Source organism: Carcharhinus amblyrhynchos, chromosome 18, assembly GCF_965287045.1.
Source record: "Carcharhinus amblyrhynchos chromosome 18, sCarAmb.v2.hapA, whole genome shotgun sequence".
In the NCBI taxonomy this organism is placed as follows: Eukaryota; Metazoa; Chordata; class Chondrichthyes; order Carcharhiniformes; family Carcharhinidae; genus Carcharhinus; species Carcharhinus amblyrhynchos.
The window spans coordinates 20,983,752-21,009,361 of NC_137341.1; the positions used below are offsets into that span (position 1 = coordinate 20,983,752).

Below are 25,610 nucleotides of genomic sequence, written 5' to 3' on the forward strand. Positions count from 1 at the left end.
AAGGACTATTACTTACTTATTTTTAAGAAGCAGGTTGATGGGTTTTTGATAAGAGAGGGGATTAAGGGTTATGGGGAGAGGGCGGGAAAGTGGAACTGAGCAGCGACAGATCAGCCATGATCTTATTGAACGGCGAGGCAGGCTCGAAGGGCCAGATGGCCTACTCCTGCTCCTATTTCTTATGTTCTTATGTTCTTATGCTTCAGTTATACAGAACATTAGTGAGACAACATCTGGAATACTGGTCTTCTTATTTAAGAAAGGATATAAATGCATTGGAAGCAGGTCAGAAAGGTTTACTAAACTAATACCAGGAATGAGTGGGTTGTCTTATGAAGAAAGATTGGATAGGCTAGGCTTGTATCTGTTGGAGTTTAGAAGATTAAGAAGCAACTTGACTGAGCACATAAGATCCTGAGGGGTATTGACAGGATGAATGTGGAAAGGATGGTTTCTCTTTTGGGAAAATCTAGAACTAGGAGTCACTGTTTAAAAATAAGGAGTCATCCATTTAAGCCAGAGATGAGGAGAATTCTTTACTTTCAGAGGGCAGTAAGTCTTTGGAATAAAATGCGGTGGAAGCAGAGTCTTTGAATATCTTTAGGGCAGAACTAAATAGATTATTGATAAGCAAGGCGTAAAAGGTTATCGATGATACAAGAATTATGACATTCAGGTTACAATGATCTTATTGAATGGCAGAGCATGCTTGAAGTGTCGAGTAGCATTCACCTGCTCCTAATTCATATCCTTGAATGTGATAAGTTATCCTCTATACCATGAGCTCTTATTTTGTGGAATAATGTTTGATGTCCCACCCTACAACTTGTCCTTTGGAAATCCAAGTACACCACAACTGAAGGTTCTCCTTTATTCACATTGCTTGTTACTTCCTCAAAGAATTTGATTTGATTTGATTTGTTATTGTCACATGTATTAACATGCATAGAACATTACAGTGCAGTACAGGCCCTTCGGCCCTCGATGTTGCGCTGACCAGTGGAACCAATCTAATGACCCTCTAACCTAAACTATTCCAATATTATCCATATGCCTATCCAATGACCATTTGAATGCCCTTAAAGTTGGCGAGTCCACTACTGCTGCGGGCAGGGCATTCCACGCCCTTACTACCCTCTGAGTAAAGAACATACCTCTGACATCTGTCCTATATTTATCACCCCTCAATTTCAAGCTATGTCCCCTCGTGTTAGTCATCACCATTCGAGGAAAAAGGCTCTCACTGTCCACCCTATCTAATCCTCTGATCATCTTGTATGCCTCAATCAAGTCACCTCTTAACCTTCTTCCCTCTAACGAAAACAACCTCAAGTCCCTCAGCCTTTTCTCAGAAGACCTTCCCACCATACCAGGCAAAATTCTGGTAAATCTCCTCTGCACCCTTTCCAACGCTTCCACATCTTTCCTATGATGTGGTGACCAGAATTGTATGCAATACTCCAAGTGTGGCTGCACCAGAGTTTTGTACAGGTGGAACATGATCTCATGGCTCCAAAACTCAATCCCCCTACCAATAAAAGCTAACACACCGTATGCCTTCTTAACAACCCCATCAACCTGGGTGCCAACTTTCAGGGATCTATGCACATGGACACCGAGATCTCTCTGCTCGTCCACACTACCAAGAGTCTTTCCATTAGCCCAATACTCTGTAATCCTGTTACTCCTTCCAAAGTGAATCACCTCACACTTTTCCGCATTAAACTCCATTTGCCACCTCTCAGCCCAGCTCTGCAACTTATCTATGTCCCTCTGCAAACTGCAACATCCATCTGCACTGTACAGTGAAAAGTATTGTTTCTTGCGCACTATATAGACAAAGCATACTGTTCCTAGCAAAGGAAATGAGAGAGTGCAGAATGTAATGTTACAGTCATAGCTAGGGTGTAGAGAAAGGTAATGCGAGGTAAGTCCATTCAAAAGTATGAAAGCAGCATGGAAGAAGCTGTTCTTGAATTGGTTGGTACATGACCTCAGATTTTTGTATCTTTTTGCTGATGGAGAAAGATGGAAGAGAGAGTGTCCAGGATGTGTGGGGTCCTTAATTATGCTGGCCACTTTGTCGAGGCAGTGGGAAATGTAGACAGAGTCAATGGGTGGAAGTCTAGTAAATTAGTCAAACATGATTTCTCTTTCTCAAAACCGCGTTGACTCTCCCTGACCACATTAATATTTTCTAAGTGCCATGTTGTAACTTCCTTAATAATTGAACTCAGTATCCGAGATTTCAAAGTTTGTCTACTTTAAACAAAATGTTACTGGTCCCTAACTGGTCATAACAAGATACATAGCCTTTGAGTTATGGAGGTTTACAGCTTGGAAACAGGCCCTTCAGCCCAACTTGTCCATGCCGAATATTGTTGCTATTTTTGCAATTATGCTGCCAGTTATAAATTAGTATCTTCCTGCCATTCTCTAATTATCACTAAGGTAAGAACCTTGCTCTAAGCTTGTCCTTTCCCTTTAATCTACCACATCTTCCATTAGGTGTTATCCCCCCTCCTGCCAACAATTTACTTTAAAAGCCCTCATAGTTTGAGGAAATGAATGAAGTAAAAGGAGAAGTTGTTCAGCTAATGGAGGAAAGTGGTGGTGGAGGGGGACTGATTGAACTTCTGTTCAAAGGAGAAAAAAGAGTCCTCAGGCTATTCTGGTGGAGCTTGGAGGGCAAAAGGAATTGGATCCATGACAAAAGCAAATCAGAAAACAGGAAACTGTTGAATCAACAAAGGGCACCAGAAGATGTAGGTGGAATAAAGGCTGGACAAATGTGGAAAAAGTAGATCGAAATAGGAAGAAATCAGTTCCATGGGGGAAGAACAGATTGAAATTATGGGTGTTGCAGGACAATCCTGTTTCTGAGTCATCAGAAAAAGTTAGAGATTTACTGTACATAGTTGGGACAGCATGAAGCTGGCGGACATGGAAGGTTGATCTTCAATTGAGATTAGATCAATGACAATTTGGGGAACAATGACTTGGGCCTTGATTTTCATAAAGACAGAGAGTCTCTCTGTCTTTATGAAAATGGCCGTAGAGGCTTAAATCAGGTAGTCCCACTCTGAACATGGCGCTTCATGGAGAAGGGGGGATGGTGGATTTTAAGCTGCACATTCATAGTTCATGAAGGTAGCTGGACACGTGATATGTAAATATATATAGAGAGAGAGCTTTTTGGAGATGTAAGCTATCCTTTGGGGTACGGTCCTGACCGTTTGGAGAGATAAAGTGTCCTTTAGAATTATTAAAAGTAGGTATGGATGTGTGTAAAAAGTGCATAATTCAATAGAACTGTCAAAAGAAACTGTCAAGGCATTTAAAACTCCCGCCCCTCAAATATTTTTAGAAATTATTTTTGCTTGTTATTTCACTTTGGTGACATAAGCCTAGAGGTTCCCTTACTTATTAATGCTGCATGAACAAATTCAAAACCTTTCATTATTATTGTTCTGTGCCTTTCCCTTCACAGTCAGATTTATAGCTCCAGGTGGTTCCAGACTCTTTGCGTTCCAAGCAAAAACAGAAAATGCTGGAAAAACTCAGGTCTGACAGCTTTTTGGAGAGAGAATAGAATCAATGTTTTGAGTCTGGATGACCCTTCATCCAGAGAATTGTTTTTTTTAAATCAATGAAAGCTTTTAAAGTAGTGAATTCTTCAATTGACATTTAATAATTTTATTTTATCTCAGCATGGTCCTGAGGTCTTCCCATGGTGGATACTGGGTGAGTTGGCAGTGTAGGTGGCAGAGGGGCACAGGGGAGGAGGCATAAATTTGCTTTGTTGTTAGAGGGTCTATAAAGCACCATGGGGATGGACAGAGGAGACCAGGTTGGCATGGAGGGAAGAGAGGCTATTGGGAATAGTTAGAGGGGCATAGAGCATATGAAGGGAGATGGTGGGGAGCTTCGATTTAGAAAAATGGTTGGACATGGGGAGTATGTGGGAGTGGATGATGTAATAAGGACCAGAGGACTGTTTTTTTTTAAATCCAAAGTACTGGTGCACCGATGGAAGCCTTCCACCCAGCCTATCTCTGCACTTGGCAGCCTATGCAGTTGTTCTGGGGTCGCCCCCATTGTTATTTCCACCCAACGGACCCGAGTAAAAATCTGATCTTCCAGGGCACTTCCTCACTTTTTGGATTTGCAGAGCCAGAAAATGTTTCTAATCTGTGTTCCTCACCCAGGCCTTGACCCTCAGTGATAATAAAGACAAGAATTACAACCCGAAAAGGTGGCAGAAATAGATTCTACAGGAAATTTTAAAAGACAACTGGATAGATACTTGGAAGAGAATTGATTTGCAGGGTTGGCAGGGGATTCTGGGTGGGGGCCAAACCTTTGAGGAGAGCCACTGACAATGTTCAGGGGAGTGAGGAACGTCGCTGCTGGGGACGAGGCAGCAAGTCGGAGCATTTAGAAGACTGGACCGGCGGACACATTTAGAGACGGACTCGGCTCGTTGTGGGCTGACAAAGTGAGGGCAGCAGGAAAAACTATAGCGGTACTCGGCTGAGGCCGGGAAGCAGGGGGCAGAGGAGAGGGAAACGGGCAGGGGACGCGGCCACTCCCGCGGGGTAAACACTGGGGGGTTGGAAATGAGCCCAGGAATGGCAGCGTGTGCGGCAGAAAGCAGCCCGGGGCAGTGGGGAAGGGAAAGACTGTGGGTGTGAAAGAGGAGGGGCTGGGGGAGGAAGATGAAAAATTAGTCCCAAGGTATCGGTGAGCGGATACAATCTGGGTGGGGAGGGGAATTGCTGCAGGAATGTGGAAGGCTAGGATGTGGCCTAGGGGATGAGGCGGGTCTTTGCTGGCAGACTAGAGAAAAGAGAAGGAGCTGGAAAAACAACACCGGTGCCTGGGCTGAGGGGGGGGGGGGGGGGGTGGGTGAGTGGGGGGGGGGGGGGGGGGTGAGTGGGGGGGGGGGGGTGGGTGAGTGGGGGGGGGGGGGGTGGGTGAGTGGGGGGGGGGGGGGTGTGTGTTAAAATTGGCATACTTAGAGTAAGGACAAGGATGGCAGCTTTGGCCGTGATACTGACATTTTTGTTGCAGGTGTGACTGACTTATCCAGGCCTCACCACCATGAACACAAGTCCAGGCACAGTGGGTAGTGATCCTGTCATACTGGCTACTGCTGGTTATGATCACACCGTCCGCTTCTGGCAGGCGCACAGTGGCATCTGCACTCGGACTGTGCAGCATCAGGATTCTGTATCCTTGCAGGCTGGCCCCAGCCAATTTGCGCATGGCAAGGTTCTACAAATATCAAATGTGCTGAAAGACAAATTGAATTGACTTAGTTATATTACTTGTGGGATATTTATTGGCCAAGAGCAGATCTCACCTGCTCTTCAGATAACTCCAAGGGACCCTTTACATCCACCTGAGATGGCAGGAGGCACCTCCATTTACTGTCCCACCTACAAGATAACACCTCTACTAATGCAGCATCCCCTCAATACTGCACTAGAGTGTCAGCCTAGATATGTGCTCAAGTTTAGTACTTTTGTAATTTCCATAAAATTTGATGTGATTAAATATAATCAGATTTCCTGTCTCAGCAGCTGGCAATCAATTAGGTCAGTATTTCTTAAAATGTTTTGGTTGGAGCACCTTTTCAAATAGATTAATACTCATGGAGCTTCCATCGAAATTATAAACTTAATATGAACAAGTTGCATTTTGTGACCCTTTGTGTTTATGTTGTACTTAAGAACATAAATGACTACAGTAGGCCATTAGAGCCTGCTTCAACATTCAACAAGATCATGTCTGATCTTCTGCCTGAAGTCGTCCTCCTTGCACTGACCACATATCTTTTAATTCCCTCAGTGCTCAATGGCCAAGCATCAAGAGTTTTTTATTCATTTGTGGAACATGGGTATTGCTGGCTGGCCAGTATTTATTGCCTATCTCTAGTTTCCCTTGAGAAAGTGGTGGTGAGCTGCCTTCTTGAATCGCTGCAGTTCATGCTCTGTGGGTTGACCCACAATGTGGTTAGGGAAGGAATTCCAGGATTTTGACCCAGCGACTGTGAAAGAACGGCAATATATTTCCAAGTCAGATGATGAGTGGCTTGGAGGGAAAATTGCAGGTGGTGGTGTTCCCATTTATCTGTTGCCCTTGTCCTTCTAGATGGAAGTGGTCATGGTTTGGAAGATGTTGTCTAAGGATCTTTGGTGAATTGCTTCAGTGCATCTTGTACATAGTACATACTGCTGCTACTGAACATTGATGGTGGAGGGATTGAATGTTTGTAGATGTGGTGCCAATCAAGCGGGCTGCTTTGTCCTGGATAGTGTCAAACTTCTTGAGTATTGTTGGAGCTGCACCCATCCAGGCAAGTGGGGAGTATTGCATCACATTCCTGACTTGTGTCTTGTAGATGGTGGATAAGCTCTGGGGAGTCAGGAGGTGACTGACTCACCACAGTATTAGTAGCCTCTGACCTGCTCTTGTAGCCACTGTTTATGTGGTGAGTCCAGTTGAGATTCTGGTCAATGGTAACCCCAAGGATGTTGACAGTGGAGGATTCAGTGATGGTTACACTATTGAATATTAGGGGCAGTGGTTAGAGTGTCTCTTATTGGTAATGGCCATTGCCTGGCATTTGGTGTGGTGCGAATGTTGATTGCCACTTGTCAGCCCAAATGTGGATATTGTCCAGATCTTGTTGCATTTGAACATGGACTGCTTCAGTATCTGAAGAGTAGCAAGTAAATAGAGTTCTCCTGGGTAGAGAATTGAAAAGATCCACAAACCTCTGAATGAATAAATTTCTCTTAATCTCAGTTCTAAATGGCCTGAGCATTTTTGGTCCTCCAGCCAGGAGGAACACTTTTGCTGCATCTATTCTGTCAAGTCCCTTAAGAACTTTATATGATTCAATTAGATCGCCCCTGATTCTTGTAAACCCTAGAAATATAGGTTTAGTCTACATATTCTTTCTGCATAGGGCAATCCCATCATCCTACCAACTCTTGTCGTTTAATCTTTTCTGTCATTCATCCTGTCACTGACTTTTCGTTCTTTTCCCAAGCCTTCCCCAACTCCCACCCCTTTCACTCGTCTAATATCTTACACACTTCTAACCTTTCCTATTTCTGATGAAGGAACATTGACCTAAATTGTTAACCCTGTTTTACTCTCCACAGTTGCTGGCTGACTTAAGTATTTCCAGCAGTTTCAGTTCATTTTGCCCCTCATCCCAGGAGCCAGTCTAGTGAACATTTATTGCAATCCCTTTTAGATAAAATATATTCTTCTTTGATTAGGAGGCTGAAACTGCATGCTATTCCAGGTGTTGCCCCACTAGTATCCTATAGAGTTTCTTTCGTATATTCTAATTCTTGTGTAACAAAAGTTAGCATACTGTTCTGCTTCGATTCTTATTCACTCATGGGATGTGAGCATTGACAACCAGTCCAGCATTTATTGCCCATTCCTAATTAGTCTTGAGAAGATGGTGGTCAGTCATGCTTTGAATTCGCATGCTGTTAGAAAAGGAACTCCAGAATTTTAGTCCAGTGACAGTGAATGTATGAAAATATAGATCTAGGTTAAGGTGATGCATGTCACAGAGGGGGACTTGTTGGTGGTGATATTCCCATGTGTCTGCAGCCTTTGTTCTTCTAGGTGGTAGGTGTGTATTCGAAAGATGCTATTAGCAAGTAGCTGCAGTTAATCTTGTGGTTGGTATGCACTGCTGCCACTGTATGTTGGTGGTGGATGAGGTAACAATCAAGTGAACTGTTTTGCACTGGATGGTGTTTTTGTGTTGTTGGAGCTGCACTCAGCCAGGCAAGTGGAGCACATTTCATCACACTCCTGACTTGTGCCTTGTAAATGGTGATGTAATGATATAGACACCATAATGTGTTCTTTGGAAATCTGAAAACTCAGGTATTTGCTAATACATGATGCCACAAGGTTCACTGTTTAAAACAAACTTCCTTCCGCATACATTTGATTCCCACAGTGCCCTCTGCCCCACACACACACACACACACACACACACACACAGTCAGATACTTATCAGGAATTGGAGATTTAATCACTTGGTGAATACTGCTTTGAAGATTCATTTATGGTTGAGATTTCTTGGGCCTTTTGTGTACATCTGATGAGGTTTACCCTTTATTCTCTTTCACCCATCCCATGGTTGTAACACAGGCATCACTAATATCTTAAGTGTAGCCACCTTGAGTCAGAACTCTTCTGATTCTGATATTCTTTGACTCTGGAGTTCTGCATCTAAACTCCTTTCTCTCTCTTTCTGCTCAGCTTGGTTCTCCCAGACACCTGACTCATTGTTAGTGGAATCCTTCAATTAAGAATTTTAAACTCTTAATCAGGACCCAAAATTTTAATTAAATTCTGCTGGTAAGAGATGTTCCCCATTTTGTAGCCAGACTGTTGTAAACAAAACCCAAACTCCTTGAACACAGAACCAGAAACAAGAACCTACTCACCACTACAATTTGATTTGATTTTTGATTTGATTTATTACTGTCACATGTATTAGTATACAGTGAAAGTATTGTTTCCATATTTGACCTAAAGTCATTAAACTTCATGAGGCTTGGAGCCAATGTTGAAAGCTTTCAGGGCCATTCCCGTTCGACTATACCTATGTGCTGGCACCTCTGGATGATCTGTCCTGGGGTGGGATAGGATATTCCTATGGATGGCAATGGTGAAGTCTGGGACATTGGCTTTAAGTTATGGCTGTACCTGCATTTTTGTGTGATTATGTACAAAGACACGGTTGTTCTGAACGCAAATGTTCCTCGCACTCTCACAATTCAGAAAATATTCTGCTTCTTTATTTTCCCTACCTGTGGGCAGCACGGTGGTTGGAACTGCTGCCTCAGCACCAAGGACCCAGTTTGATTCCTGGCTTGGATCACTGTGCAGAGTCTGCATGTTCTCCCCGTGGATTTCCTTCGGATGCTCTGGTTTCCTGCCACAGCCTGAAAGATGTGCAGGTTAAGTGCATTGGCCATGCAAAATTCTCCCTCGATGTACCCGCACAGGAGCTGGAGTGTGACAACTAGGGGATTTTCAAAATAACTTCATTGGAGTGTCAGTGTAAACTTCCTAATGTAAGCTTCCTTGTGACACTAATGAATAAACTTAAACTTAAAGAGGATAACTTCGCAAGTCATCTGCCATGTTTTTGTCTACTCACCCAACCTTTTTCTCTGCAGTCTTGTTGCATGCTACTCACTGCTAATTTTCCCACCTTTGTATTTTGTACAAACTAGAGTATGTTACACTCAGTCCCCTCATCATTAACATGGCTTGTAAATAGCTGAGACTCAAGTATTGATTCTTGCCATATTCAGTTTGTTTACAGCCTGCCAACTTAAATATTTTTATTATTACTTTATTGTTTTGTCTTTTAATCAATCCTCACCATGTGCAAATATATTATTCACTATCCCATGAGTCCTAATTTTGTGTGACAAATTACGGAATGAATTTTGAAAATCCAAATACACTACATCCGTAACTAGTTGCATCCTCAAAAAAGCAGATTGGTCAGTCAGAAATCCATGTTGACTCTGTTTAATTATTTAATTATAATTTTCTGGTGCCATGTTACCTCATCGCTTATAATAGATTCTAGGATTTTGCCTACTATGGCAAATAGGCTAACTGACCTATCATTTCCCATTTTGTCTTTTACTCTTTTAATAAACAGCAATGTTATATTGCTCCTGTCCAATCCTTGTGAGTTCTTCTAAAATCTAAAGAGTTCTGGAAAATAAAAACCAGTGCATCTTAATTTAAGAAAAAATTCCCCCCTCCTTTAAACAAGGCTGAGCTCCCAGCGTTGAACTGTGGGTCGATCTAATGATCTTCCTGTTGCTGTGAGCACTCCTCTGTGCATACTGTCCAACACACTATGCTGCACTTGTGGTGGCTACATTCCACTACCACCACCATACCTGCCTTCAGCTCCTGCTTGTTCATACTTCATATTCTGCACAGTCCCTGAAAAGTCTCTGAATCCCCAGATGTCCCCAGTTGGTAAAGCACTAACTTAGATGAACAGTGAACTATCATCACTTTATTCCATAAGTAGCATCACTGTGCATATACATGGTGGTCAGATAATTAGCGATTTATTACAGTTACATAGTGAGTGACAGAATCCTGCTTTGTAAACGTGATTACAGTTATAGAGGGATAAGCAGTAATTGATGTACCATTTTTAATTACAGCGTACATTGTGCTTGGTAATTTACTCCCTGAAACGGCAGGGATATGCAGAATTCAGCAGTCATTACAATGTTAAATACATGGTAGCTTCCTGTATGAGACTTCTTGAGGATGAACATGACTTTTATGTGAAACAAGCATGTTCATCCTGTGTTCAAACAATAGGAATAAAGTATAGTATAAAAATAGGTAGAAAAACTTAATTGTATTAAACTGAAATAGAGGGAGGTTTTGATGCATAATCGCCAGCTGTGGGTCTGAACCGTGCTGGGACCAGAGTCCTGGCGAATCATGTAAAGAGGACTGTAGACAGGGCTTTAAACTAATTAGGGGGGTGAGGGTAGGTGACATTACGAGGCCTAAAGTTAAGGAGAGGGTACAGGTAAGGGTAGAGGCCGAGGATGTCCCAATAATAAAGGGAGTCGGGGGCGTGAGTATGGTTGGTGGCGTTCCGGGAAATAGGGTTCAGGTGAAGGCTGGGATGAAGGCACTTTATCTGAATGCACGAAGCATTCGGAATAAAATGAATGAGCTGGTGGCGCAGATCAGCACAAATGGATATGATCTGGTGGCCATTACAGAGACGTGGCTGCAAGGTGACAGGGACTGGGAGCTGAATGTCCAGGGGTATCAAGTGTTTAGGAAGGATAGGCGGGAGGAAAAAGGGGGGGGCGTAGCTCTGCTGATTAAGGATAGCATCAGGGTGGTAGCAAGGGATGATATTGGAGCCAAAGAGCAGAAAGTGGAATCGTTGTGGGTAGAGATTAGGAACAGCAAAGGGAGGAAGACGCTGGTGGGTGTCGTCTATAGGCCCCCCGAATAATGATCTGGAGGTGGGGTGGGCTGTTAACGCGCAAATAAGTGCGGCGTGCAGGAATGGGACGGCCGTAATTATGGGGGATTTCAATCTGCATATTGATTGGTCGACCCATGTTGGATGCGGTGGGCTCAAGGAGGAGTTCTTGGAATGCTGCCGGGATAGTTTCCTCGAACAGTGTGTGTTGGAGCCGACGAGGGAGCGAGCTATCTTGGATCTGGTGTTATGTAATGAGGTGGGTAGAATTAGGGACCTTGTGGTGAAGGATCCTCTTGGGGAGAGTGATCATTGTATGGTGGAGTTTCTGGTGCAGATGGAGGAGGACAAAGTGGGTTCCCGGACACGCGTCCTTTGTTTGAACAGAGGGGAGTATGGTAGGATGAGAGAGGAATTGGCAAATGTGGACTGGGGGAGCGCTTTGGAAGGTAGGTCTGCTGAGGAGCAGTGGAGGATCTTTAAGGAGATCTTTCTTGGTGCTCAGCAGAAATTTATTCCGATGGTCAAAAAGGACCGTAGGAGGAGAGGTAATAAGCCGTGGATAACGAAGGAGGTGAAGGAAAGTGTTAAATTAAAAGTGGAGGCGTTTAGAGTAGCTAAGAGTAGTGGGCGAGAAGAGGATTGGGAGAGGTTTAAATGTCAACAAAGATTGACAAAGAAATTGATAAAGAAGGGTAGGAGAAACTATGAAGCTGGGCTAGCGCTTAATATAAAAAAGATAGCAAGAGTTTTTATAAATATATAAAAAGGAAGAGGCTGGCTAGGGTGAACGTTGGACCCTTAGAGGATGAGAAGGGGGACTTAGTGGTAGGGGATGGGGAAATGGCTGAGGTCTTGAATAACTTTTTTGTTTCGGTCTTCACGGAGGAGGACGTGAATAATTTGCCGGGTGTGAGAGATGGAAAGGTGGTAGGACTGGAGGGTCTCAATGACATTACTGTTACTAGAGAGGCGGTGCTTGACAGACTGGAGGGGCTGATTGTGGACAAGTCCCCAGGACCGGATGGAATGCATCCGAGGGTTCTGAAAGAAATGGCAGAGGTGATAGTGGATGCCTTGGTGGTTATTTTCCAGACGTCGCTGGATTCCGGGGAAGTGCCGGAAGATTGGAAAGCGGCTAATGTTACGCCGTTGTTTAAGAAGGGTGCCAGGCAAAAGGCGGGGAATTATAGGCCGGTTAGTTTAACGTCTGTTGTAGGTAAAATGTTAGAATCTGTCATCAAGGAGGAAATAGCGAGGCATCTTGAGGGGAATTGCTTAATAGAGCAGACGCAGCACGGTTTCGTTAAGGGGAAGTCGTGTCTGACAAATTTACTGGAGTTCTATGAGGATGTGTCTAGGACGGTGGATAGAGGAGAGCCGGTGGATGTGGTCTTTCTTGATTTTCAGAAGGCGTTTGACAAGGTACCTCACAAGAGGTTATTGCAGAAGGTCAGGGGACATGGAGTTGGGGGTAGGGTGTTAGCGTGGATAGAGGATTGGTTGTCAAATAGGAGGCAGAGAGTGGGGGGTCAATGGGTGCTGTTCGGATTGGCGGTTGGTGACTAGTGGAGTGCCCCAGGGGTCGGTGCTGGGGCCTCAGCTATTTACCATTTATATAGATGATCTGGAGGAGGGAACCGAGTGTATGGTGTCGAAATTTGCTGATGACACCAAGATTGGTGGAATGGCAAATTGTGCGGAGGGTGTGGAGAGTCTACAGATGGATCTAGATAGGCTGGGCGAATGGGCCAGGAACTGGCAAATGGAATTTAATGTTGGCAAGCGCGAGGTGGTCCACTTTGGTAGGAATAATGGTAGGAAGGATTATTACTTACGTGGAGAAAAACTGCAGCAGGCGATGGTGCAGAGGGACCTTGGGGTCCTTGTGCATGAGTCGCAAAAACCCAGCTTGCAGGTGCAGCAGGTGGTCAGGAAGGCGAATGGGATGCTGGCCTTCATAGCGAGGGGGATTGAATATAAAAGTAGGGAGGTCTTGCTGCGGCTATATAGGGCATTGGTGAGGCTGCAGCTGGAGTACTGTGTGCAGTTTTGTGTGCCGTACTTACGCAAGAATATTTTGGCCTTGGAGGGAGTGCAGAGGAGGTTTACTAGGCTGATACCGGAGTTGAGGGGGTTGAGCTACGAGGAGAGGCTGAATAAACTAGGCTTGTACTCGTTAGAGTTTAGAAGAATGAGGGGAGATCTCATTGAGACGTATAAGATGATGAATGGGATGGATAGGATAGAGGTGGAGAGACTCTTCCCGCTCAGAAAGGACAGTAGGACTAGGGGGCACAGCCTCAAGATAAAGGGGGGGCGGTTTAGAACGGAGTTGAGGAAGAATTTCTTCACTCAAAGGGTGGTGAATCTCTGGAATTCTCTACCCGTTGAAGTGGTGGAGGCTGCCTCGCTAAATATTTTTAAGACGCAGGTTGATGGGTTTTTGATAAGAGAGGGGATTAAGGGTTATGGGGAGAGGGCTGGAATGTGGAACTGAGCCACGACAGATCGGCCATGATCTTATTGAATGGCGGGGCAGGCTCGAAGGGGCAGGCTCGAAGGGCCAGATGGCCTACTCCTGCTCCTATTTCTTAAGTCCTTATTATGTTCTTATGTACAGTTAACTTGCAGCATTCTTTATTCTTATTTCAGATTTGTAATATTTTCCCCCTCATTCTGTATTCCCTTGCTTTTTATAATTTTGCATCATGCTCTGAGCATTCACCTTCAGGTGAGAGTGCACAGCTTTAGTTCCAGTGTTCTGAGCATGCCTTCCCCTTGGTGTCATTGGTCAGAGTCACATTCTGTAGCAACTTGCAAGTGTTAATCTGTCTGAATGCTCAAAGATGTGCTCAGTGGTACTGTGTGGAGTGAGTGAGGCGACCCTTACCCTTTCCACCACCTACAGTTACCAGGCACCAGTGAAACTTTCAGTGTGTTACTTGTGCTAGGAGCTGAGTCGATGATTTACTGTAAGTTTCTGCTTCATTCTTCTTGCTTCCTTAACAAAGTCCCCAGCAGGTAAATGCCTTGGAAATCACGCCAGACCGCAGTATGATTGCAGCAGCAGGTAAGCAGAATGGCGAACACCTGTGTACTCCATTCACAGTGATGCTTTTTAGACAGACCTGTGGGTCATGATGCACCAAACTGCACACTGAAATGTGTGATTATTGAATGGTACGGTGTAAATCCAAGCACATTTAACTCAACTCTTGTGTAGTTGATAGCTATATGAAATATACCTAACATGAGGTATTCTAGGATTGATATATCCACTCCCTAATGGGAGCGAGATGGAAGGGAGGATTGCATTTTAAATGTTTCTAATCTTGTTAAAGACTGGAGAATTTTTGCTTGTGCCCTGAAAGACTTCACTTTGCTGAAAGGTGAAAATTAGTGATAGTCGTCTTCAGGGAGATTTGCATAGTTTTATGCCCACTTTTCAGAAAAGCAAGGACTACATTTTGACCATGTTGACTCATTGTTAAAGCACGCAGTACGACTTGAGTCATGTTCTGAAGTGTAAACGGTGCTCCCGTTGCAAGTATCATCTGATGTAATGACGTTTCCTTTTTTGCCCACCTTGTAGGGTACCAGCATATCCGCATGTATGACCTGAATTCAAATAACCCAAACCCAGTCATTAACTACGACGGGGTCAGCAAAAACATCACCTCAGTGGGGTTCCATGAGGACGGGCGTTGGATGTACACTGGCGGGGAGGACTGCATGGCCCGGATCTGGGACCTCAGGTATTTATCAGGAAACAAACAAGTCAGCTGTGGCTTATTTGGTAACATTCTCACATTTAAGTCAGAAAGTTGTGGGTTCAGGTACCACTCCAGAGACTTGAGCGTAAATCCAGGCTGATAGCATAGTTTTCCCTCAGTACCTTTGGGAACTGTCTTTCGAATGCAACATTAAACAGATGCTTTGTCTCCCATCTCAGATGTATGTAAAATATCCCATGGCATGGTTCTAAAGAAGAGCAGTGTATTTCTTCCCTATGTTATGATCAATGTATTTATCCCTCAACTACATCATTAAATAGATTATTTATTATATTGCTGTTAGTAGGACCTTGCAGCTGCATTTCCTACATTGCAGCAGTGACTGCTTCAAAAATTACTTAATTATATAACGTTTATCAGTGTCACAAGTAGGCTTACATTAACACTGCAATGAAGTTAATGTAAAAATCCCCTAATTATGAGGTTCTTTGGGACATTTTGAGGACATGAGAGTGTTATGTTAATTCCAATTTTTAAAATTCAGATTGGAGGAGCCTTCTTGAAAAAAAGTAAAAAAGGAAAGCCCACAGCAATCTTTGGTGTTCCCGTAACCAAGGAGATAACCAAAGAACCATTGTGATCAGAATTAAATTGTCGCACACTAATCAAAGACCACAATCCTAATCAGCCTCTTCCTTGATTAGGTTGCTGCTCCACCAAGTGAAAAGACAGGATCCGCACGTTGTATGTTCTCAATTTCTACTGTAGTTGCTAGGTGGAGATGAAGAACTTCAGATTCCATAAGAAGTTCTGTTTCGATAATTTGCTTTCACTTTCAATATGGAAGCACCCTGAGACCTTTGTTTGCTGGTCAATACCACACAGCAGACTGAACTCGGCAAAGAGTCTAGAGACACTAGGAGGAGAAGATCTGCTGAATGGGGAAAGGGAGTGGATGGGGGTGCCCCTGAGTCCTGGCAATATCGCAGTTATTCTTGTGTACTCTGAGATATCTGCACTTTCATTCTGATCTCTTGCACGTGATTTAATTGCTTAAACATCGGTGGCCACACCTTCAACTGCCTATGCCCTAAGTGCTGGACTCCCTCCTCTAAAACACTGTGTACCTTGTTTTTCTTATTGAAAACACTCTTGGAAACCTATCTCTTTAACCAAACTGTTGGCCAGTTGCTCTAATATACCTTTGTGTGCTCTTGTGAAATATCTTGGGACATTTTATTACGTTAAAGGCGCTAGATAAATACAAGCTGCTGTTCACAACCTCAAGATGATCCAAAGCACTTAACCAATGAAATATTTTTTGAAACATAATCTCTAATTTGAAAAATACAGCAGCTAATTTACATATGTTAAGGTTTCACAAATAGTAATGTATTAATGATCACATCCTTTTACTTGGTGATACGAGTTAAAATTGGCTATTTGCCAGGGAGAGCTCTCCTACTCCCTCAAAATATTGCCATGGGATTTTTTTATCATCATTCACCTGTTATAACTATATGAATTTCATAAAACCAAAATTTTACTACCACTGAAAATATCAAAACACTACAAATAGTATGGATTGATTGACGATGACCCCAGTGCTATACTACTTTTTCCATCATTGAAATAAATGAATTGTACCACAGTATTACAAAAGTTGTAGTAAATCTACTGCTTAAAAGAACTGTTCAGTTAAGGCAGAAGGATTGTTAATTTATAAATCAGTGAAAACACTGAGGTATGTAATGTGTAGCATCGGCAGTGTCCTCACATAAGAACATAAGAAATAGGAGCAGGAGTAGGCCATCTAGCCCTTCGAGCCTGCCCTGCCATTCAATAAGATCATGGCTGATCTGTCGTGGCTCAGTTCCACTTTCCCGCCTTCTCCCCATAACCTTTAATCCCCTTGCCTATCAAAAACCTATCTACCCACGTCTTAAATATATTTAGTGAGGCAGCCTCCACCACTTCAACGGGCAGAGAATTCCAGAGATTCACCACCCTTTGAGTGAAGAAGTTCCTCCTCAACTCTGTTCTAAACTGCACCCCCCCCTTATCTTGAGGCTGTGCCTTCTAGTCCTACTGTCCTTTCTGAGCAGGAAGAGCCTCTCCACCTCAATCCTATCCATCCCATTCATCATCTTATATGTCTCAATAAGATCTCCCCTCATTCTTCTAAACTCTAACGAGTACAAGCCTAGTTTATTCAGCCATTGCCAATAGACTGAGCGTCTTCCCTCTTGTAAAATCATGACTTTTTAAAATACCTTACTATCTTGTCCTGGAAAAAAGTGCACAATCTTAGGGGGATTTGGCGTGAATTTTAATTCGCAAGAGGAGCATTGGCATATGTACATATGTGGAAAGTGCTGAAGTGCTGGGAAACCATGAACCAGTCCATCTTGACGTTTAATTGGTACACAATTCAAAGTGTGTGAAAAATCCCCCCTGAAACTGATAAGTTGGGAATGTAGATATGCAGAAAGGCAATTGTGAAATTTTAACCCTCTCTCTCACGTAACTGCCAACATACTGGTCTCCCAAAACTCTGAAATTTGTCGGGGTCAGCAGGGTTTAGAGTACAATGGAGATTGATAGGCCTTTGAAAATGATTGGCTGGAAACCAAAACAGAACATCTGCTTCTTTAGAACAGATTCTCAAGAATATTTCAAAGAGAATAACAATTTATACTGCATGAAAAGAGGGTGCGGATTGCTTGGCAAGTGGACTTTGGTGGAGGCTTTTCTATGGCGAATGCACCAGCGAACAGTTAATTGCCAAGTTTAAATTTAAACCAGGCAGTTGAATGTGAATGGTCAAAACATTGCCTTTTAAACATTGAGGCTTTAACACTCATATGTTTCCAGATCCCCCAGGTTTCAGTTGCCTCCTTTTTTTCCATCTGGAGTTTGGTTTCACAAGGACTTCACTTAATTATCCTTATTTACGGAAGAAACAAATGTTGTGCATCCAGCAAATGTCTCCACAGTATATATCTCTATAGATGTACAGAAAAATGATTGGAAATATGTTCTTATGAAATGGTTAGCAGATTAAGCAGCCTCAGTGGAGACAGAGACAAAATTAACATTTCAGGTTGATGTTCATTCATCATAAATCTTGAAGCATTAACTCTATTTCTCTTTCCACAGATGCTGCCTGATCTGCTGAGCGTTTCCAGCAATTTCTGTTTCTATTTCAGATTTCCAGCATCCGCAGTATTTTTGTTTTGTATTAACCCTCCATAGATATACTTGCTGTTGAATCCACTTTTATTTCTATCTTGAATCTTCATATCTAGTCAACTTGTTTCTGTCAAATTCAAGCATCCATCCATGGCCTTTACCCTTCCTATCTTTGTAACCTTCTCCAGCCCCACAACTCAATGAAATATCTGCTTTCCTATCATTCTGGCCTTCTTGAAGAACCCCAGTTTTAATTGCGCCAACTTTGGTGTACATGCCTTTTGCTGTCTGGACTCTAAGCTCAGACCTCCGTAACCCCCTCAATGTCTATCTTACATTCCTCCATTGAGACACTATTTAATACCTGCCTGTTCAATCAAGCTTTTGGTCACTTTCCCTAATTTGTCGTCATGTTACTCAGTGTCATATTCTGCTTTATAATTCTTTTCTAAAGTGTCCTTGGGACATTTTATTATATTAAAGATGCTGTACAAAAACAAGTGGTTGTCCATCTAAAACTTAGCCTGAAATCCTTTTCTTTTGAAAGGTCACGTAATCTGCAATGTCAGAGAATCTTCCAGGTCAACGCTCCTATTAATTGTGTCTGCCTGCATCCTAATCAGGTAAGGAGTATTACTACCAAACACCAAAACTGGAGAAAAGATGTTGTCTCCTTACTCACGCTGAGAAGCTCTGTGTTTGGTCTCTTGTGAAGACACGAAAAGGGTTCAAGCTGCAAATCCATCTTTCAGTTTGCCCACAGTATGCATTACCTGCCAGTATGTGGCGCTGCTGCACTTTGCAAAGTCTCTTCATAACTTGTCAGTACTTATCTGTGATCTGAGCCTGACTTACAAAATCATGACCTAAGGGCTAAACCTGTCTCTGAACCATAGGAAAATGAAGATATTGAATGCTCCAGTAATACTTATGGTGTTTTTTAATTGCTGGAAGTCACGTGTGTAGAGATGATCAGTTTTGATTTTAGAAAACTGAATTCAATAAATCTGATCATTCATGGGCTTGCACCATTTAAAATGACGTGGAGAGTCCAACATCTAGCAGGAAAGGGAAGCTGTGCTCCACAAGCACCAACATCCCACAATGTGATTTAAATATAATTGCAACATGACTATGCTCTCTGAATACTGGCAAATTACCCAATTCAAAAAGCATCAAAATATCATAACTATGTCAGAGCAGCAAGAATGAGTGATAAATGTGGTTTAATATTAGCTTTATCTCTTGAGGAAATGAAACATAAGGATGCAAATGGATCGCAGAATTACAGCACAGAAGGAGGCCGTTTGGTCCATCGTGTCAGCAATGACTCTGAATTAATAATTCATTCAGTGCCTTCTTCCCGAAAGCTTGCACATTCTTCCTTTTCTGATAACCTGATTCCTTTTTGAATGCTTCAGCTGAGCTTGCCTCCGACACAATGTCAGGCACTGCATTTTGGACTTTAAGTATTTGCTGTGTGAATAAGTTTTTTTCTCATATTGCTTTTGTTTCTTTTGACAATTACTTTAAATCTGTTCCTTCTCATTTTTGACATTTTCACTGATGGGAGCTGTTTCTCCCAATCTACCCTGTCCAGACACCTCATAATTTTGAATACCTCTATAAAATCTCTTCATTTTTTTTTCTCTAAGGAAAACAATACCAACTTCTTCATATGTGAAATTCCTGGAACCATTCTTGTGAATCTTTTCTGTACTTAATGCCTTCATATCCCTAAAATGTGGTGCCCAGTACTGGACACAATACTCCAGCTGAGGTCAAGCTAATAGTTCAACATAACCTTCTTGCTCTTGTACCTAATGCCTTATTAATAAAGCTTAGGTTACAGGATGTTGTATTAACTACTATCTCAACATGTCCTGTTACTTTTAATGACTTATGTCTATATAAACTCAGGTGCCTCTGCTCCCACAGCTCCTTTAGAATTTTATTGTTTATTTTGTATTATCCCACCATGTTCTTGCTGCCAAAATGATTCACTTTCCATTTCTCTGCGTTGAACTTCATCTGCCACCTATCTTCCCATTCCACCATCTTCCCTATGGAGGTGATTTTCATTTGCTGTCAGAGAAAATGGCAATGCAGGCTGAAAATCTGGAATTGGGAAACAGTCTCTGGAGAGAACGTGTCACGTGAATTTTTCTGCTCTTGCCAGTGATGTGGTTCACACCTACAAAGGATAAGAACCTAATTTAAATGATTTTAAATGTAAACACCCTGCTGCCATGTATTTCCCCCACTATATTGTCAGTTACAACAGATTAATCCAGTCATGAACCTATCATGGGGACCCCCACATGAGTGCAAAAGTGAGTATGGCACCTGGGGAGAGGGACATACCTGAGCAGTTCCCCACTGTGCCAACCTGGCAGTGCCATAGGTGGACCCTAGTGGGAGCTTCCTTGGGGTAGGTAGGTGGTGCTTGTGTGTGTAGGGAGGAAGAGAGAAGGAGATGTTGGTGATGTGTTTAAGGTGTAAGTGGGGGAGGGGGGGAGAAAAAGAGGGGGAGATGCCTGTGATGACTGATGGTTGCGGGGGTGGTGGGGGAATTCTGTGATGTCAGTTGATGGGGGTGGGAGGCATGCCTGCGTTGATCACTGGGGTGGTGGGAAGAGATAAATACTGGTTTTGATCTTGTGGGGGGAGGGTGAGACCTCTATGCTATTGGCGGGGTGGGGGAGTGACGCTTCTCATGAGGTGTGGGGGAGGTTATTTCTTAGTCTGATCAGCACACTTGATCTCAGCTACCTTTGCTAGTGTGTTTCGGCCCCGTCCCTCAAAATGGCAATGTGAAATACACTCTTTTGACAAAGTGCCGTAATATCCAGCAAGAAAACTAGCTGGAGAGAAACATGCTGGTTTTCAGTCAGATCCTGATGCTTTGCCATTTCCCATGTCTTCTTGATGGTTTTCTTCATCCTTCTCACAATGCTTCCAAGTTTCATGTCTGTAAACTTTGAAACAGTACTGTGTACACTGAGGTCTAGTTCATTAATTTTTTTTCAGGAAAATCAAGAGTCCCAACACTGACCTGCAGGGAACTCCACTGCAAACCTTCCTCCAGCCAAAGAACATCCATTAACCATTATACTATTTTCTTTTCATAGTTTTTGTACCCATGTTCCTACTTTCCCCTTTTATTCCATGAGTTATAACTTTGCTCACAAGTCTGTTATGTGGCACTGTATCAAATATGAGCATATGAAATAAGAGCAGGTGTAGGCCTTCAGCCCCTCAACCTTGGTCCACCATTCAATAAGATTATTGTTGATCTAATTCTACATTCTTATCTATGCCCGATAATCTTTGATTCACTTGCCTAACAAGAATCTATCTACCTCCACCTTAAAAATATTTAATGACCCTGCCGACATGCCTTCTGAGGCAGAGAATTCCAATGTTGCACAAGCCTCTGAGGAAAAACTATTTCTCCTTTTCTGTGTCATAATGGGGCAACTCCTAATTTTACAACAGCATTCCCTAGTTCTGTACTCACCCACAAGAGAAAGCATTCTTTCCATGTCTAGCTTGTCATTACCACTCAGAATCTTAAATCAAGATCTTGCTTCAATCAAGCTGCATCTCACTCTTCTAATCTCCAGAGCAAACACACTCAGTCTGTCTTGTCTTTCCTCATAATACAATCCCGTCATTCCAGGAATCATTCTGGTATACCTCCTCTGAACTGCCTCCAGTGCACTTACAGCCTTCCTTGAATAAGGAGACCAAATCTGCACACCATACTTGAGATATGGTCTCACCAATGCCCTGTATAACTGAAGCATAACATCCTTACTTTTATGTTTAAGCTGTAACAATAAAGGATAACATTCCATGAGTCTTAATTACTTGTGCGTGCATACTAACTTATTGTGATTCATGCTAGAGCACCTAGATCCCTCTGGCACCTGTATCTAAGGAAGATTGAAAAATTATGGCCAGTGTCTCTGCAATTTACACTTTCACTTCCCCTCAATATCCTTGGATGCATCTCATCTGGTCCTGGTGTCTTATCAGCTAAGCACAGACATCATTTCCAATACAGCCTCTTTATCAATATGAAACCCTCCTATTGTCCAAGTTACTTCCCTTTCACCTTGGTCTGGGTGGCATCGTCTTCCTTCGCAAAGACAGATGCAAAGAATTTAATTTAATACTTAGCTGTGCCCTCTGTCTCCAGGTATAAATTCTATTTTTGGTCCCTAATCAGCCTTACTCCTTTGACCATTTATATGCATTTAGAAGACTTTGGGATTCCCCTTTTATGTTAGCTGTCAGTCTCTTTTCATAGTCCCTCCTTGCTTCTCTTATTTGCTTTTTTTTAATCTCCCTCCAGAATCTTCAAGATTCAGCTTAATTCTCAGTTGTGTTTTTTACCTGACATCTGTCTTAATTTCTGTTTCTTCTGTCTTTAAGAGAGTTTGGCTTTGTTTGCCCTATCAAGGGCAAGGCACCTTTCAAGGGGATATACCTTGACTGTACTCAGAATATCCTTCTGTGAAGGAAGCTCATTGTTCAGCTACCTTTTTACCTGCCAACGTTTGACACCAATTAATTAGGCCCAGATCTGTTCTTACCCCATTGAAGTTGGCTTTCCCTCAGTTAATCATCCTTACACAGGACTGTTCTTTGTCCTTTTCCATCATCAGCTTAAACCTCATGATGCAATGATTACTGTCCCCTAAATGTTCTCCTACTGACATTTGATCCACCACATTCCTAAAAACCTGATCTAACAGTGCCTCCTTTCTCATTAGGCTGGAACCATACTGTTGTAGAAAGTTTTCTTGAACCCACTCTAGGAACTCTTGTTCCTCTCTACCCTTTACATGATTACTACCGCAGTCTACATAAGGATTATTAAAGCCTCCCATTATAACTTCCCTATAATGTTTGCACCTCTGAAATTTCCTTGCAAATTTGTTTCTTCACATTCTTTCCAATAAGTGGCCTACAGACTACACCGAGCAATGAAATGTGCCATTTTTATTCCTTAGCTCTAGCCAAACGAATTCTGTCCTTGACCCTCCTCTAGAACATTTTCTTTCTCCAGCATTTAATGCTGTTCTTAGAGTGTTGCAGCTCCTCCCCTTTTTCTTCCTTTTTAATCTTTCTTGAACACCTTGTATCCAGGAATATTTAACATCCAATCCCGTTCTTCTGTTTTAGCTACCATACTGTATTTCCACATGGTAATCTGCACTTGTAACTCACCAACCTTATTTACCAGATTCTGTGTATTCACATACATGCACAGTAAACATGATTTAGACCTTATTATTTACTACTTTGCTCTGACCTGACCTATTAACTTCCTCTTCTTTATTCTAGTGCGATCTATCTCTACCAGTAATCTACGTGCCTTAGTACTCCTTTCTGATATTATCTCTTTGTCACACACCTGCCAAGTTAGTTTGAGCCCTCCAAAATAGCACCAGCAAAATTCCCTGCAAGGAACTTCGTCATGTTTCTATTTAATTGCAACCAGTCCAGTCTATATAGGACCATTTGCCCCAGAGCTGGTCTCAATGTTCTAAGAAACTAAAGCTCACCCTCCTGCACCATCTTCCTGGCCACACGTTCATCTGCTTTGTCCTCCAATTTCAATAGTCAATTGTGCATGGCACTGAGAGTAATCTGGAGATTACTACTTATTTATTCGTCACAAGTAGGTTTACATTAACACTAATGAAGTTACTGTGAAAATCCCTAGTCGCCACATTCTGGCGCAAGTTCAGGTATACTGAGGGAGAATTCAGCACGGCCAATGCACCTATCCAGTATATGTTTCAGACTTTTGGGGGAAACCAGAGCATCCTGAGGAAACTCATGCAGACATGGGGAGAACATGCAGACTCTGCACAGACAGTGACCCGAGCCAGGAATCAAACCTGGGTCTCTGGCATTGTGACACAGCAGTGCTACCCGTGAGGTCCTCCTTGGTAGCTTACCCAGCTGCCTAAATTCTGACTGTAGGACCATATCACCCTTTCGAGCTATGCTGCTTGTACCAAATGGACCACAACTTTTGGCTCTTCACCCTCTCCCCTTTGGGTGTCCTGCAGCCACTCAGTGACATTTGTGACCCTAACACTAGAGAAGCAACATAGTATTCTGAATTCATTTCTGTGGCTGCAGAAATACCTACCTATTTCAGCTATCACTATTGTTTTTCCCATCTTCCTTGTATTTCATGTACATCTGGGTTGGCTGTTGTGCCAAAGACTTTGTCCAGGCTACACTCCTCAGATGAATAATTGCTCTTGTCAATATTCAGAGCTGAATACAGGTTACAAAGTAGGATGCACTCAGGAGATTCCTGCACTAATTGCTTGATCATTTTTGACTGGTGGTCATCCATTTGCTCTCTCTCTACGTACTCTTTAAGTTGTGGGTGCCTCCATCTGTAAACTTGCTACCCGCGAAACTCTCTGCAGTACAGTGATATCAACTTCTGCTCAAGTTTCAAAACCTGGAGCTCAAGGTACTACAACTGATGACACTTCCTGCATAAATGGTTATCCAAGACATAGGAAGTGTCCTGGAGTTCACACATAACATAGGATGTGCACACTAGAGGTTGAAGCAGCCCTGCCATTTCTTTGATAGTTAATACTCTTGTTATTGCTAGTAAATCATACTACTGCAAAGAGGAGCAATGCTAAAATCGGACAATGGCTAGATAGTAATAGTTTTGGGATAGCAGGGTAGCTCATGATCTGATACTGATGCATATACACAGGATATGGGAAAAATGGCAGGGTAGCTTACGATCTGAATTCTGATACTGAGGTATATGATATATGGAGAAAATAGAATTCTTTTTAAGCTTGGATCATTGACAGAATCTGAAAATACAGGGAGGCCATTCAACCCATTGTGTCAATGCTGTGTCTTTGAAAAAGCAATCCAACCAGCTCTGTTCTTTCCCCATAGCCCTGTTATTTTTTCCTTTGCATGCATATATTGGATTCCTTTTTGAAAATTAATATTGAATCTGCTACCATCCTTCTTTTCAATGGTAGCTTCAAAATCATGGTAACTTGTATAAAAAGAAAATTTCCCTCATCTCCCCAGTTCTTTTGCCAATAATGTTTAAACCTATATCCCTTGGTTTCTGATTCTCCACCTGGTAAAAATAATTTTACCTGAGAAAACTTATCAGAAACCTTATTTAATCTTCTCTACCTAAAGGAGAACAACCCCAGATTTTTGATAAGTCCCTTGTTCCTAGAGATGTCTGAATGTCATTGTAGAAGTTATTGGGCATACCATTCAATAACATTAACAGCAACAGATGTAGGAGTCTTCTTATGTTCACTCTTCTGTCCTCATTGTGAAAGGTAAAACTCTGCTTTGTACTCTGAACAATGTGAATTATTTTGCAGGCAGAGCTGATTGTTGGTGATCAAAGTGGAGCCATTCACATCTGGGATCTGAAAACTGACCACAACGAGCAGCTGATTCCTGAGCCAGATGTTTCAGTCAATGCTGTTCACATAGATCCAGATGCAAGCTACATGGCAGCGATCAATAGTTCAGTAAGTTACTTGGAACCAGGAGAAGTGTAGATCTTCATTGGTCTCCAAACCAGACTAAGGCACAAATTAGAGCAG

The 25,610-nt window shown here is 42.6% G+C and overlaps 1 protein-coding gene across 3 annotated transcripts in view; it reads left to right on the forward strand.

Moving 5' to 3' along the window:
* The first annotated feature begins 4,435 nt into the window (after positions 1 to 4,435).
* mlst8 (MTOR associated protein, LST8 homolog (S. cerevisiae)) overlaps positions 4,436 to 25,610 on the forward strand; it is a 28,202-nt gene continuing 7,027 nt past the window's right edge. The window contains exons 1-6 of one of the 3 annotated variants that reach the window (XM_080206512.1): positions 4,436 to 4,498; positions 5,074 to 5,232; positions 14,063 to 14,114; positions 14,637 to 14,799; positions 18,518 to 18,593; positions 25,383 to 25,535. In XM_080206512.1, coding sequence (XP_080062638.1) covers positions 5,104 to 5,232; positions 14,063 to 14,114; positions 14,637 to 14,799; positions 18,518 to 18,593; positions 25,383 to 25,535 — 573 coding nt within the window. In that variant the 5' untranslated portion in view covers positions 4,436 to 4,498; positions 5,074 to 5,103. The other 2 variants (XM_080206513.1, XM_080206514.1) reach the window with 2 other exon arrangements.